The sequence below is a fragment of the Hydra vulgaris genome, chromosome 12 (genome assembly GCF_038396675.1).
Source record: "Hydra vulgaris chromosome 12, alternate assembly HydraT2T_AEP".
In the NCBI taxonomy this organism is placed as follows: Eukaryota; Metazoa; Cnidaria; class Hydrozoa; order Anthoathecata; family Hydridae; genus Hydra; species Hydra vulgaris.
Genome location: NC_088931.1, coordinates 14,079,736 through 14,092,500, shown reverse-complemented (window position 1 = coordinate 14,092,500; position 12,765 = coordinate 14,079,736). Strand labels below are relative to the sequence as shown.

Sequence of the window (12,765 nt, the reverse complement as noted above, 5' to 3'; positions counted from 1 at the left end):
TGTTTTCCTGACCAATACAACCTTCAACTTTTAAGTCAATGGTTTCCTTGCTAATAAGATAACTCTATTATTTTTTTCTAGTAACTCCCAAGGTTCAGTTAATAAAAAAGAAGTATCAAGACAAAAAAAAAATATCTCATCAAAGAAAGCAAAACAAATCAAAGAGATTTAGAATTGAGATTGTACAGTATTCTGATGTATTATCTCAAAATGATGTGAAGTCAGACAATGTTGAAAATGATTATAAAAACAATGTTTATTTACCAGACATACAAAAAGTTTTTCAGCTGTTAACCTTAAATGTAAATCACATTACTTTGTAAGCATTAAGATTTGGTAAAAGTACCAGAGCATCAATAGGCACTGCAACATTAAAAGCAGCCAAGGATGCAGGTTTTTTAAAATATCATGAACTTTGTTTTGAACACCTGATAAAAGCCTAGCTCTGAACTCTGTTTTGAACACCTGATTAAAGCAAAGAGTAATGGAGTAAAAAGAAACATAACAATCAAGTTAAGGAAGAGGGCATACAATGTATAATGTTCAATGATTGAAAGAACCTTACAAAAAAAGTTGTATATGGTAGCAATGGTAAATCTTACCCTTAAGAGAGATCAAAGACAATCATTATAGTGTCTGTACTGAGCCTGGTAGAAAATATTTATTCCATTTTGTAAATAATTGGAGAGAGCTGGTCAAACACCTGCTGAACATATTGCTGAATAACTGTATGATTAGATATTTTCACATGGCTTTGAAAACAAATTAGTTGCAATTGGTGGAGATTCAACCAACCTTAACACAGGTTTTATTTTGATTTCTTTAAATGGTTTAAACTTTTATATTCTTATATTTTTTACTGAAAATAAAAAATTATTATTTGCTGAAAGGGTGGAGTTAATCGATATTTAGAGAAGAAACTAAGATTTAAACTAATCTGAATTATTTGTGCGCTGCATACCAACGAGTTGCCACTTAGTCATTTAATGTTAGCTTAAGATGGAAAAACTCTATCTGAAATTAGATTCTCAGAAAACATTGAAAAATTAGTTAATATAGCAACAAACCTTCCTATTTCAACATATATCCCTCAGCTTGATTTTGTTGTAGAGCTAATTCATCTGGAGAAGGAATTTGTAGGTTCATTGTCTACAGATCAGAAGTATTTATACAGAATATATAATGCAATAGCATCACATGTTTTCCCTGATGATTTAAAGGAGATTTAAATTGCCCATACAATCATTCAAGATGGTTGAATCTTGCAAATAGACTACTTCAAATCTGGTGCTGCAACCATGGTTAAGAAAACAAAGATCTACAAAACTTGAAATTGTTAGCAGAGATCATCATAGGTGTTTATTCAGTTTGGTTTGAGATTAGGGTGATAAACTTAGTAAGATTGAATACAATAATTTACTTAAATGCTATTATTTACTTTAATAATTGTAATACAATTGTAATTATGCTAAAGAAAAGTAATCAATTTTAGGCTAAACATAGCTGGATCCACATTCACACACAGGGTCCACTTCATATCCTTAAACAACTAGTCTTGGTAAAGAAACAGAACAAGTTTGTGAAGGATATTGTATTACCGCATATCTGATCCTCTGCCTGGAATGCACACAGTGAATGTATCCTTCAGACAATGCTCTGTTGTTTAGATAAAGGAGATAGGAGATTTGCAGTGCAGAAAAAATTTGATGTATGAAACAATAAGAACATCCGAGACAGAAAATGTACAAGGCTCGTAGAGAGCTGATGCCTGTGTGCCAATCAAAAAAAAATCTGATGAAAATTTTGCAATCAGTATTTTAACTTTTTAATATGAGTAAATAATTCATTTTAAAAAGATATGCTGAAAATGCTGTTATCAATATTTTAACGTTCTATTACATGTAATAATATACCATTAAATTGTAATTTATAATGTAACCTTAATATATTATTGATCTAACTATATGCGGTAGTTGTGTAGTGGTAGAGCGCTTGCTTCATAAGCGAGAGGTTCCAAGTTCGAGCCCCACCATGTCCCTGGTAGTACCGCGCTCAACTTGTTTCTCCATGCAGCGGCCTTGTTTGTCAAGGTTTGTGTTTCGGAGATATAGATTTGAGAGAGGGTTATAACCACAATTAAGTAGCCTCCTCGTCTGTAGTGGCCTTCACAGCCTTGAGGAGGTAAATTAACAAAAAAAAACAATAAAAAAAATTAACTAAAGCTAAGGAATCTGTTTAGACTTTATTTTATTGAGTAGTAGCAAAGCATTTTGCATAACTTTGCGTAAACGATATATTTATGATAAAACTAATAATTTCACGCTGAAAATTACCTGATTACATTAAATGCAAAAAAAAGGGAATCAGTTTTCATTATCATATAGTCAAAGACATAAGATAATTGGCCAGCCGAACCTAAATTCAAAAATATTTTAAAATTGACCAACCCTAGTATGTATGTATGCATGCATGCATGCATGCATGCATGCATACATACATACATACATACATACATACATACATACGTATATGCATGTTTGATGAATTTTAAAATATTTTATTTAGATCCTTTCTTTTTCGTATCTACGACTGTTGTTGATCAAGTTGGAGATTTAAACATTGATCAATATCAATTTGATCAACTGGTTGGTAGTACATTTGAGTCAACAGTAGGTTTTATGGCTTTGGCTGATTTTACACTCAAAATAAATAATCCAACAACTTGTCCCTTAAAAAGGTTTTTTTGAATTAATATTTTTATTATGTATTTAATAGTTTCCAAGGTTATAACTTGTTCTAATTTCGTTGATTCATTAATGTTGGCTCTAATAAATGTTTGATTTTTTCTAAAAAATGTTTTTTTAAAAATGCAATAAAACACGACCTTTTTTTAAATTTAACTACTTAAATAAAATACTTAAAATCAGACAAATGAATAAAATTAAATCTGAATAATTACTAACAAACTTTAACTAAAGTTACATTAAAATTACTATAATATAATTAAAGCCAAGAAGGCAAGATAAAGTATATATTTTATTTTTAAACGAATTTACTTCCAACAAGTCTACAAGCAACCACTATTTAAGTTCAGAGTTAACAGAAATCAAAGAAAAAAGGTTAAGAGCAAGAAAGTTAAGGAGGCAAAAACTTGTAAGAAGAGTCAAAAAGATCCAGTGTTTATCATCCTAGGTAGGAAACAATATAACACATGTTTGCATCTATGTCAACCTAGTAGATGAAGAAAGGGTTTGTGGCTTGTTAAGAAAAATTAAAGATAATAGCCAGGACAGTTTACATCTACCCGAAATAACTATTTTTATTTTTATTGAACATCTCTTGCTTTTTTTGAGGCATTGTCTACTTATCTAAGAATTTCAAGCCAAGGCTCGTGGCCAGAACTAGCTATTGCCTTCATGTGAGCAAATGTTCAGTTTCAGTTTTGATTCTTACTATTTTATAACTGTTTTTGCTATTTCAGATTATTTGGAATGTCTGACGAAAGTGCTATAACGATCCTAACAAGTTCTGTTACATTTGCGGGAGGTGTATGTTTAAAGGAGATGAGCGTTCCATTACACCTCGAGTTAAGACCCTGTATTATGCTTATTTCAAGAAACTAGGGGATGAGGACAAGGTTTTCTCCCCCCATAAGATCTGTGTTAAGTGTCTGTCTAACCTGTCCCTGTGGTCTAAGGGTAAATTGAAGAGAATGTCTTTTTCCACACCTATGTCGTGGCGCGACCAATAAGATCATGTAACTGATTGCAATTTTTGTTTGACACACACGGCGCAGTTTACCAGAAGGACAGCTAACAGCATAATTTACCTTGACTTACCATCAGCAATAAGACCCAGAGCATATGATGAGGGAGAAGAGCCTCCTGTATTTTCTTCTGATCTTCTCAATGTTGTTTTGAGTGATGATGATGATGTGTTGAACATGAAGAAGAGCGATAAAGATGATGATGATTGGCTGCCTAATGACGAGCTGAAGTCTATCAGCCAGAGACAGCTGGACTTGTTTGTTAAGAGACTTGGTCTGTCCAAACAGGATGCATGTTTGGCATAAAAAATAAAACAAGAGACGCAGCTTACGTGCCATTTTTTAAGAGAAGTAAAGACAATAACTTTGTATTTTGTTGTGATATTCCTGGTTTGTTGATGAAGATGGGTATCTATACACAAGTGGAGAATGACTGGTGGTTTTTCACTGATGGCAGCAAAAGAAGTGTAAAGATGGTCCTTTTGCATAATGAGAACGCATAATGAGATCCAGCCATCCTGATTGTTTACTCAATTACAGCAAAAGAATCTTATGAAACTATGAAATTTATTTTGCAGCTTGTTCATTATGACACATTTCTGTGGAGAGTTTGCTTGGATCTGAAAGTTGTAGGTCTGCTGACAGGTATGTAAGGATGTTATGTGAAATACACATGCTTCATATGTTTGTGGGATAGCCGTGCTAAACATGCGCATTACATCAGGAATGAGTGGCCAGCACGAGGCAATGCGACCCTTGGTGTTCACAATATTCGCTATGAGCCACTTGTTCAGTCTGACAAAGTTATTATACCTCCATTGCACATAAAGCTTGGCCTGTTTAAGAACTTTGTTAAGGCATTACACTCTGACGGCAAACCAATGAAAATCATAAAGGAGACCTTTCCAAAACTGTCACTTGCAAAAGTTAAGGAAGGAGTATTTGTTGGACCAAACACTCAAAAACTTTTGTAAAGCCAACAGTTTACTGATTCCTTGTCCCCGATTGAGCTCAGAGCATGGAAGGCTTTGTGTGGAGAACTTTCTGGGTAAGTATCTGAAAGTTTTAGGAATCAAGTACATAATGCTTGTATTCTATCAAAGAATTTCTTCTTTGCACTCATTTATTCAGACAAGCACCGGTCGGACAGCTATAAAGACATTATCTCAGAACTGTTATCAGCCTTCAAAGAAATGAATGTGCACATGTCCCCAAAGATTCACTTTTTGCATAGCCATTTGGACTTTTTCCCCAAGCATTTTGAGAGAAACATTACAGACGAGCATGGAGAACGTTTCCACCAAGCAATTTCAACTATTAAGCATCGCTACCAAGGCGCGCCGATGAGAGAATGATGGCTGACTTCTGCTGGCTGACTTACAATCCTGTTTAGTTTTTCTTTTGTCAATTATACACTCATATACCCTAGCAACATTGCTTAGTTTTATTACAAAAGTGGGAAAACCGGTACCTCAAGTTTACCAAAAAATGGTTCGACCCTGACAAATTTGGCTATGCATTTGGTCTTCAGGGCCATCCAAAGAACATTATTTTAGTTCTAAACCTCTTGTATAAAGTGAAAAGTGAAAAAATGTCTGGTAGTGTAGTAGAGTAATCATGATGATTATGATGGAAAAAATTAAAACTGAAATTACACTTAAATTTCTAAAGCATTTGAGAAAAAAAAAAGATGAACTAAATTTTTTGATCATAAAGGAACAGTTACAATAAAAAAACAACATTTTTTTGGAGCAAAAGATGCAACAGAAGCTCAAGCTCAGCAGCAGCAGGTCTAAAGCAGGTCTTACTACATTTAAAATGTGTTTTGGACCTTATCTTAAAGAAAAAGAACATCATTAGAAGAACCAGTTTAAGTATGAAAACAGTGTTCCACATAAGAACAGATAAGCAATTTATTGTGGTAAAGAATGGAATTAGAAGTAAGGAAATGATGAGCATAATAAACAAAGTTTGCAAATACTAACTTTGCGATATATTCTATATATGGTTTCCATAGAGGTCAGTATTAAAAGACAATCCATGAAGTGTTGTCACTTTTTAATATAGAAGTATCAACAATCTTGTAATAATTATTATTGGTAAAAAACTGAATTTTGTTTGGCTCAAATTTTACTAACCACTGAGGGTCCTAAGCTGTCACAGAAGAGAGATCATATTAAAGATTAACAAGCAAGACTTATATTATATTAAACTATATAGGTAAGAAATAATATGGGACCAAGAATGGTGTATTATTCCAGAGGTTATTGGAAATGAAGTTCATTAAGGAGGATTTTAATACTACAATACTACATTTTATAATGAATAGCAATAAAAAAAAATACTACTAGAAAGGAATAACTCAATATTTTAAAAATCTTTTCTAGATACACTATATGAAAGTAGCTTGTGAAAAAGACCAGCATGCTAAACTTAATTGAAAGCTATCAATATGTCAAGAGCGATTGTCCTTACTTTTGCCCTTGGACTCAAGATGAAAAATAATAGTTTTTTTGATTAAAGACATTGCTAATAATAGTAAGTAGGCTGATTAGTTAGTGGAGTCAGAGAGATCTCCTAAGCTTTTAAAAATTAGATCCACAAATGCCATTTTTTAGCAAGCAAAAAAAATAAGACTAAATTAACCACTTGTTAAATTGTTTAAGACAATAAACCTTTGCAACAATTTCTTGCCATGATAAAAAGTTGTTTGATCGAGAAAGAGTTTTTTCTTTTACTTGTGTAAAAGGTGAAAGAAATCATTAGAATTAGAAATAGCAGCTGCGCAAGAATAAGAAAACCATGGCAACCAGTGCAAGGCTTGACTTGAAACCAATCAGCGGAAATATAAGTTTTCATGCCTTTCTGAATCCAGAATTTTATAGCAGAGATACTATTGATACAGCAGAGATACTATTGATACAGCATAGATACTTAAGACATTAGCCCAAAAACCAGTAAAATTCAGACTTAAGTTGTAAGTACTTAAAAGTTTAGTTGTAGACTTGGAAGGAATTTTTGCTGGTTAAATGTCATGCTTTTGAGACTCTTCAACCAGTACAACAACGGCATAAAAAAAAGTATTTGAGCTTTTTCACTTTTTTAATTATCATTTAGTATACCAAAACTCTATAATTTTAAATAACTGTAAAGAGTTTGTAATCTCTTGTTGCCAAAATAAACATCAGAAGTGACAATACCTGTTGCACAGGAAACTTGGCTAATAAACAGTTTATAAATTTAAATGTACTTTTCCTCAACCATTTGGCTGCCAATACCGCCTGCATATTTTAACTGAGCCAAAAGCCTAAAAAATCCTTTGCTGCATAAAAATATTTTTGCTGCTACTAGTGATCTTTCTAATGGGAAAGAACCAGTATTATTTGATCTTCAACTTGTTCAGATTGTATTGAAATGAGGAACTTTGCAAATAAAGCAAAAGCAAAAAAAGTTTAATTTTGTAACAGTTATTAAATTATTTCAGACATGGTAGGAAACAATTTTTATTTTATAAATTTTTTTGTGGAAGAATTTTTTTTCCTAATAAAAAACTTGTCTTTTCTGTTCTATTTGCACCATTTTTTATTATGCACTTGGTAAAAACAGAGTAAAAAAACAATATCCTGGGTTTTAAAAGTTTAAAAAAAAAAATACTAAAATGGCTAAAGCTTTCTTGGATGTTAATATTTGTAGAGATTTCTGAAAGTAATCTTTATATAAAATCAAAAACCAGGAAATAACATTTTTGAGCAACCTTTTTTTTCTCTGTAATTCCATGCTAGATTTCAAATTAGTTTAACAAAGAGAATAAGTCTGCTGAATTTTGCTGGAGGCTTCTACATATAAAAAGTTACCTTTGTTTATTTTCTATGATTTTAATCTTGTTGTATTTAATAATTTTTATATTTTATATTGATGTATGTTTTCTAGCAGCAAACTAACTAAATATGATGTAAATCTTGTGTAAGACTCTAAATAGACCAAGTCATTGAATATATTCACTTTATGTATATAATCATTAAAAAATTTTAAAATGTATTTGTGAATGTGTATGTGGGATATTGTAGAAAGGTGTTAAAGAAATTATGATAATCATGCAAAGTTGTTTACCAAAACCAGCAGTTAATAGAACATCAAGTTGTTAAAACATATGCATTGCAATTGTCTCTAAGAATTTAAAAATTACTGGTCTATCTATTAAAATAAGCTACAAACTTGAATAAACAAAATTAACTAATTTGTAAGTTAGAGTGATTAATCCATGTAAATTAAACCATAGCAGATCAATTTTTCTTCTTTTACCTTACTACCTTTCTTTCTTTCTTTTTTTCATGCTAAGTGACAAGTATGCAACTAAATATCCACTCAATATGAAAAAAGTGTCCTCAAAAATATTAGTTAATGAGAAAGTATGGAATAATATTAGTAAAAAAACTTGCAAATTTTCTGTAATTGCATTATGAAGAAAGTAATGTCACAGACATTTTTTCATTTTTTTTATTTATTCTGTTATTACTTTTGACCCATGTTATAAAATTAATTAATAAATCAATCCAGAACTTTTCAACCCAGAACTTGCTGATTACTCTGATACCATCAATAAAATGAAATTCTTAAGCATATTAACAAATCAAGTGTGAGAGATTTTTAAGAATGGAAAAACAAATTTGTATAAAATGATTGCCATGCCTCATGTCTATTCCAAAAGTAATTGTAACTCATTCTTGTAGCATTACTAATTTTTTCAAAAAGAGTTTTGTTTAATGAGTTGTCTGGTGTAAAAGTATCTTTGGTAATAACAAATAACTAAGTGCATCCCAAGTGTATTTCACAAAGCCAGAAAACAGAACAGTATAATAGAAACAGCTTCACCATTAGATAAGTATATCCTTTTACTTGTACATACAATAAGTGTTACTTTATTCCTGATGACAAATTTTCTATCAAAAAGAAATTCTTTAGATGAGATTTTTAAGAAATCTTATTCTTGATTTTATAAAAATCTGATTATGCAAACTTTTTGAATAATAATCTTAGACTAATCTTGAATAATAATCATGAATAATAAAAAGTCAAGCTCAATCTTGAATAAAAATGGATAACTAAAATATTTTGTTGTTTTTAATAAACAATGTTTTAGTGGATTATACACAGAGACATTTTCATTTTTTGGTTAAAATTTGTATTCAAAATAGGAAATTTTAAATAATCAGTTATATAAGAAAGATATTATTTATATTAAGAAAGCAATTAGTTTGAGAACAAAAATAAATAAAAAAATTACAAAACTTAAATAAGTTTAATTATAATCTATAAATTTATGAGTGAGATAATTTCTTTTGCATCTTGAAAAAATCCATGAAAATTTCATTTATGACATGAATATTTGCACAACATTAATGTTAATTTTTTCTTCTGTAAATTTCCAGTTGAAATGTTGCTGTTCAAATAGTTTTACCACTTATCCATAATATTCCTTTGCACACAGCACACAGTCAATTACATGTCATTGTAAATTACATACAGTGTAATGTCACAGTATATTACAAACAGTATCTGTCAATGCAGTTGAGAGCAATTTATTTGATTGAAACTTTCTCAATAAAAAATGCATTTGATTTACTCTATTCAATAACCTTTTTTTTTTTTTTTTGCGTAATGCAATCTTGCTAAATCTAGTCAAAATAGATATTTATTTTTGAGTGATTATGATTGCATAGTGTTTGCACAAAAGGCAAAAGTGAAGTGATGGCACAAAAGGAAGTGATTGCACTAAAGACAAAAGTGTTTTTTTAAACCTCTTCAATATAAATATTAGGCATCAAAGTTGAGAAAGTCATAAATGGTAACTCATAAAATCACAATTCCAATGTTAAACCTTCTATTCCATCTTGTAACAAGTTCCGTTTGTTTGCAATTCTGTTGTTAAAGAAACTATATCTTTGGTCTCAGTTTTTTATTAGTTCTCTAACAAAAATATCTGTAACAAAGTACCCTGTGTCCTCCTCATGCTGATAAACATTATGATTCTGTGTGCCAATGTATTTTATCAAAACTGTTATCAAATTTAACTATTTGTTTGAGATCACCTCTGATTCTTCTAAAAATTAGTGCATACTTAGTACTTTGTTTGATTAAGTGCAGGATTTACAAACTTGGTTTTTTGGTTTTTAATTTTTTGAAATTTGGATGCCCTGATGGCGTTCACAGTAAGTTTTACTTAACTCATAAGGTTTTTTGTTTATATTTAAAAAAGGTTTTGTGATTACAACTCAGTAATTTTGTCAATATCTAATTCAGGGTTGCCAGTCAACTGGAAATCAGGGAAAAGTCAGGGGAATTGTTTCCGATCAGGGAAAAGTCAGGGATTTTCAGGGTTTTTTTTTCAAAAGTCAGGAGAAAAAATATTTTTCAAAATTTTTAATTTTTTTAAAATGTTTTTTACAAACTCCCACACAACTATTAATCAAATGAAAAATTTGTATTCATTTTGCCATTCATAAAATTGAATGGAAAATAAAAACTGATAAGCTAAAGTTTGTTGCATATCTTTGAAATAAATAAATCTATTTAAACATATGATTTTATTTAACTATGTTAATACAATGTTAATTTTTTCCAGGTAAATATTATATAAATAATAGAAATGTTCAAAATAACTCGCTTTGATAATGACTGGATCAATGTTGAATGTCATCTATTGTGGGGTTGGCCTAAGAGAGCTTATGATAAAACAAAGGGTATGTGTAGTGTATACAGAAAGACATTTTCCCCAAGTAAAATGGGTATAGCGGCAGTCTATACCCATATTACTTGAAATCATGAAAAAAGTGCAAAGCATTTAAAAAATATATCTTTAAAAAGCAAACCAACAGTATTTGATTATTTTACTAGTAGGTCCCTAAAAAATCCAGTATCACTAGCAACTATTTCATCAACATCAACTTTTATATCTTCTGAATCATTGTTATTAGCTTTCTGTGTGGCGGAATCTTCTCAACTAATGCCAATTGTTTCAACAAATTCTTCTAGGACAATAGTATCACCTTTCTCTTTATTTATGGCTCAAAATGATGTAACATGTTCTAAAAATATCCTTAAGGCTATATAATAATAATACTAATACTTAAGGCACTATATGTTGCACAGCAGCAATTCTCTTACAGATCATGTTTGAATATAGGACAACTGTTTTGATCTATGTTTCCTGACAGTTTTATAGTTAAAAAAATGTCTGTTAGGAAAACTAAAATAGTTAATGCCCCATATTTCCATGATCTAGTTTTAAAGGTGGTGTTAAGCTCTACAAACATAGTTGTATGTTTTGATGAGTCTTTAAACAAAGTTGTTTAAAAAGATCAAGTGGATATTTGCATTCGTTATTGGGATGTTATTTGCAACCATGTGACTACAAGATACTTTTCATCAGTGTTTCTTAGTCATGCATCTGCAAATGATTTGTACAGAGGTTTTACAAGTGTTTTGAATAAAATCTTCAAGCCAAAATTTTACAATTTTTTATGGATGGACTAAATGCGAATTGGAAGTTTTTTGATATTCTCAATAATAATTTTTGATAAAAAGTTTGAAACATCCATTCTTGAAATCGGATCATGTGGCCTATATGTTGTACATGGTGCATTTCAAGCAGGTCATAAAATAGCAAAATGGAATGTTTATGCAGTACTCAGAAGTTGTTATAAACTTTTTCATGATTTCATTTTCATCTAGATTTCAATATAAATAGCTACTCCACCACTACGTCCTAACCTATTATATTGGTAAACATGATACTTAGTTTTCTTATAGATTTGTGAGAGAACCAAGTTCCTGTGATAAATATTAAAAGTGGAAAATTATCTTGACTTGTCAGATCCAACTCCAACAATTTTTCTTTGTTTAACAAAGTGGCATTTGTATAGTTTATTTAAATATTTAAAAATCCTTTAAAATGTTGGATATTTCTTTTCTATTTTAATTTTTTTTGTAATGAGTTAAAGTTATTTGATTTGAATTTTTACAACTTTGTTGCTCCAAATGCCATATCTGGTATCTGGTATGATATCAAAAGAGACTATTATTATTATTATTCTTCAACAAAAACGTTTAAAATATGTTCTACTTATTTTTTAATCAATCATTGTAATAACAAATTTCTGAAAATAATTAAAAGATAATTTTGAAAAAAGTTTATTTACTTGATAAATAAAAACAATATAAGTTTAAACTATGATTTTAACTTTAGTGCAGATCCATCATGCTATTTTGAGGTAAAACCATATATCATTAGCAAAATCATATCAACACGCATATTTCCTATTGATTATCTTGCTGGTCCTGTAGAAGTTGTATTTGACCATGTGATAGTAAGTTTAATGATGTCTTAAATTTGTTTTTAGTTATTATTTGACATACGGCAGTGATGTGCTAATTTTTTCTTGCTAATTATTTTTTTTTTTGCTTTTTTTTTGTTTTACCCTTTCATTATGTTACATTTCATTTATTTTATTTATTTTTTGTTGTTATTTGTGTTATGTATGTAAAATAATAAAAAATATCAAAGTATTATTTCAAAGCATAAATAAAATACAAAAATGTTTTTTTTTTAAAAAAGACATTTAAAATAATACACATAAATGTTATTAAACTTAAGATATCAAGTTAATGTTAGTTAATGTTAATTAGCGTTAGTTAGAATCTCTAGTATTTATAATTTTATATCCTAAATAGTTATTTTAAAAATTTATAGTATAATTATTTATGGTTTTACCATTTAAAAGTTATTGTAGAGGATGTTAAATAATAACCAGTGCACAAAAGATTCAGTTAGAACTGTTTAATAACAATATTATGCACTTTTTTTTTTTAAATACAATGCATCAAAGTAATATTTTATTTTGTAGTTAAACATTCTGCATATCAATTATACTATTTTAATATATTATTTATTAATAGTAGTTATATTATGTTTAGTATTATTTTTATTTGAAAATTATAAA

At 29.6% G+C, this 12,765-nt stretch overlaps 1 protein-coding gene across 2 annotated transcripts in view; it reads left to right on the top strand.

Annotated features, from left to right (window-relative positions):
• LOC101237879 (uncharacterized) overlaps nucleotides 1-12,765 on the top strand; it is a 69,853-nt gene that overhangs the window by 26,198 nt on the left and 30,890 nt on the right. For both annotated transcript variants that reach the window (XM_065812267.1, XM_065812268.1), the window contains 2 exons: nucleotides 2,566-2,737; nucleotides 12,012-12,132. In XM_065812267.1, coding sequence (XP_065668339.1) covers nucleotides 2,566-2,737; nucleotides 12,012-12,132 — 293 coding nt within the window. The remainder of the gene's footprint in view (nucleotides 1-2,565; nucleotides 2,738-12,011; nucleotides 12,133-12,765) is intronic.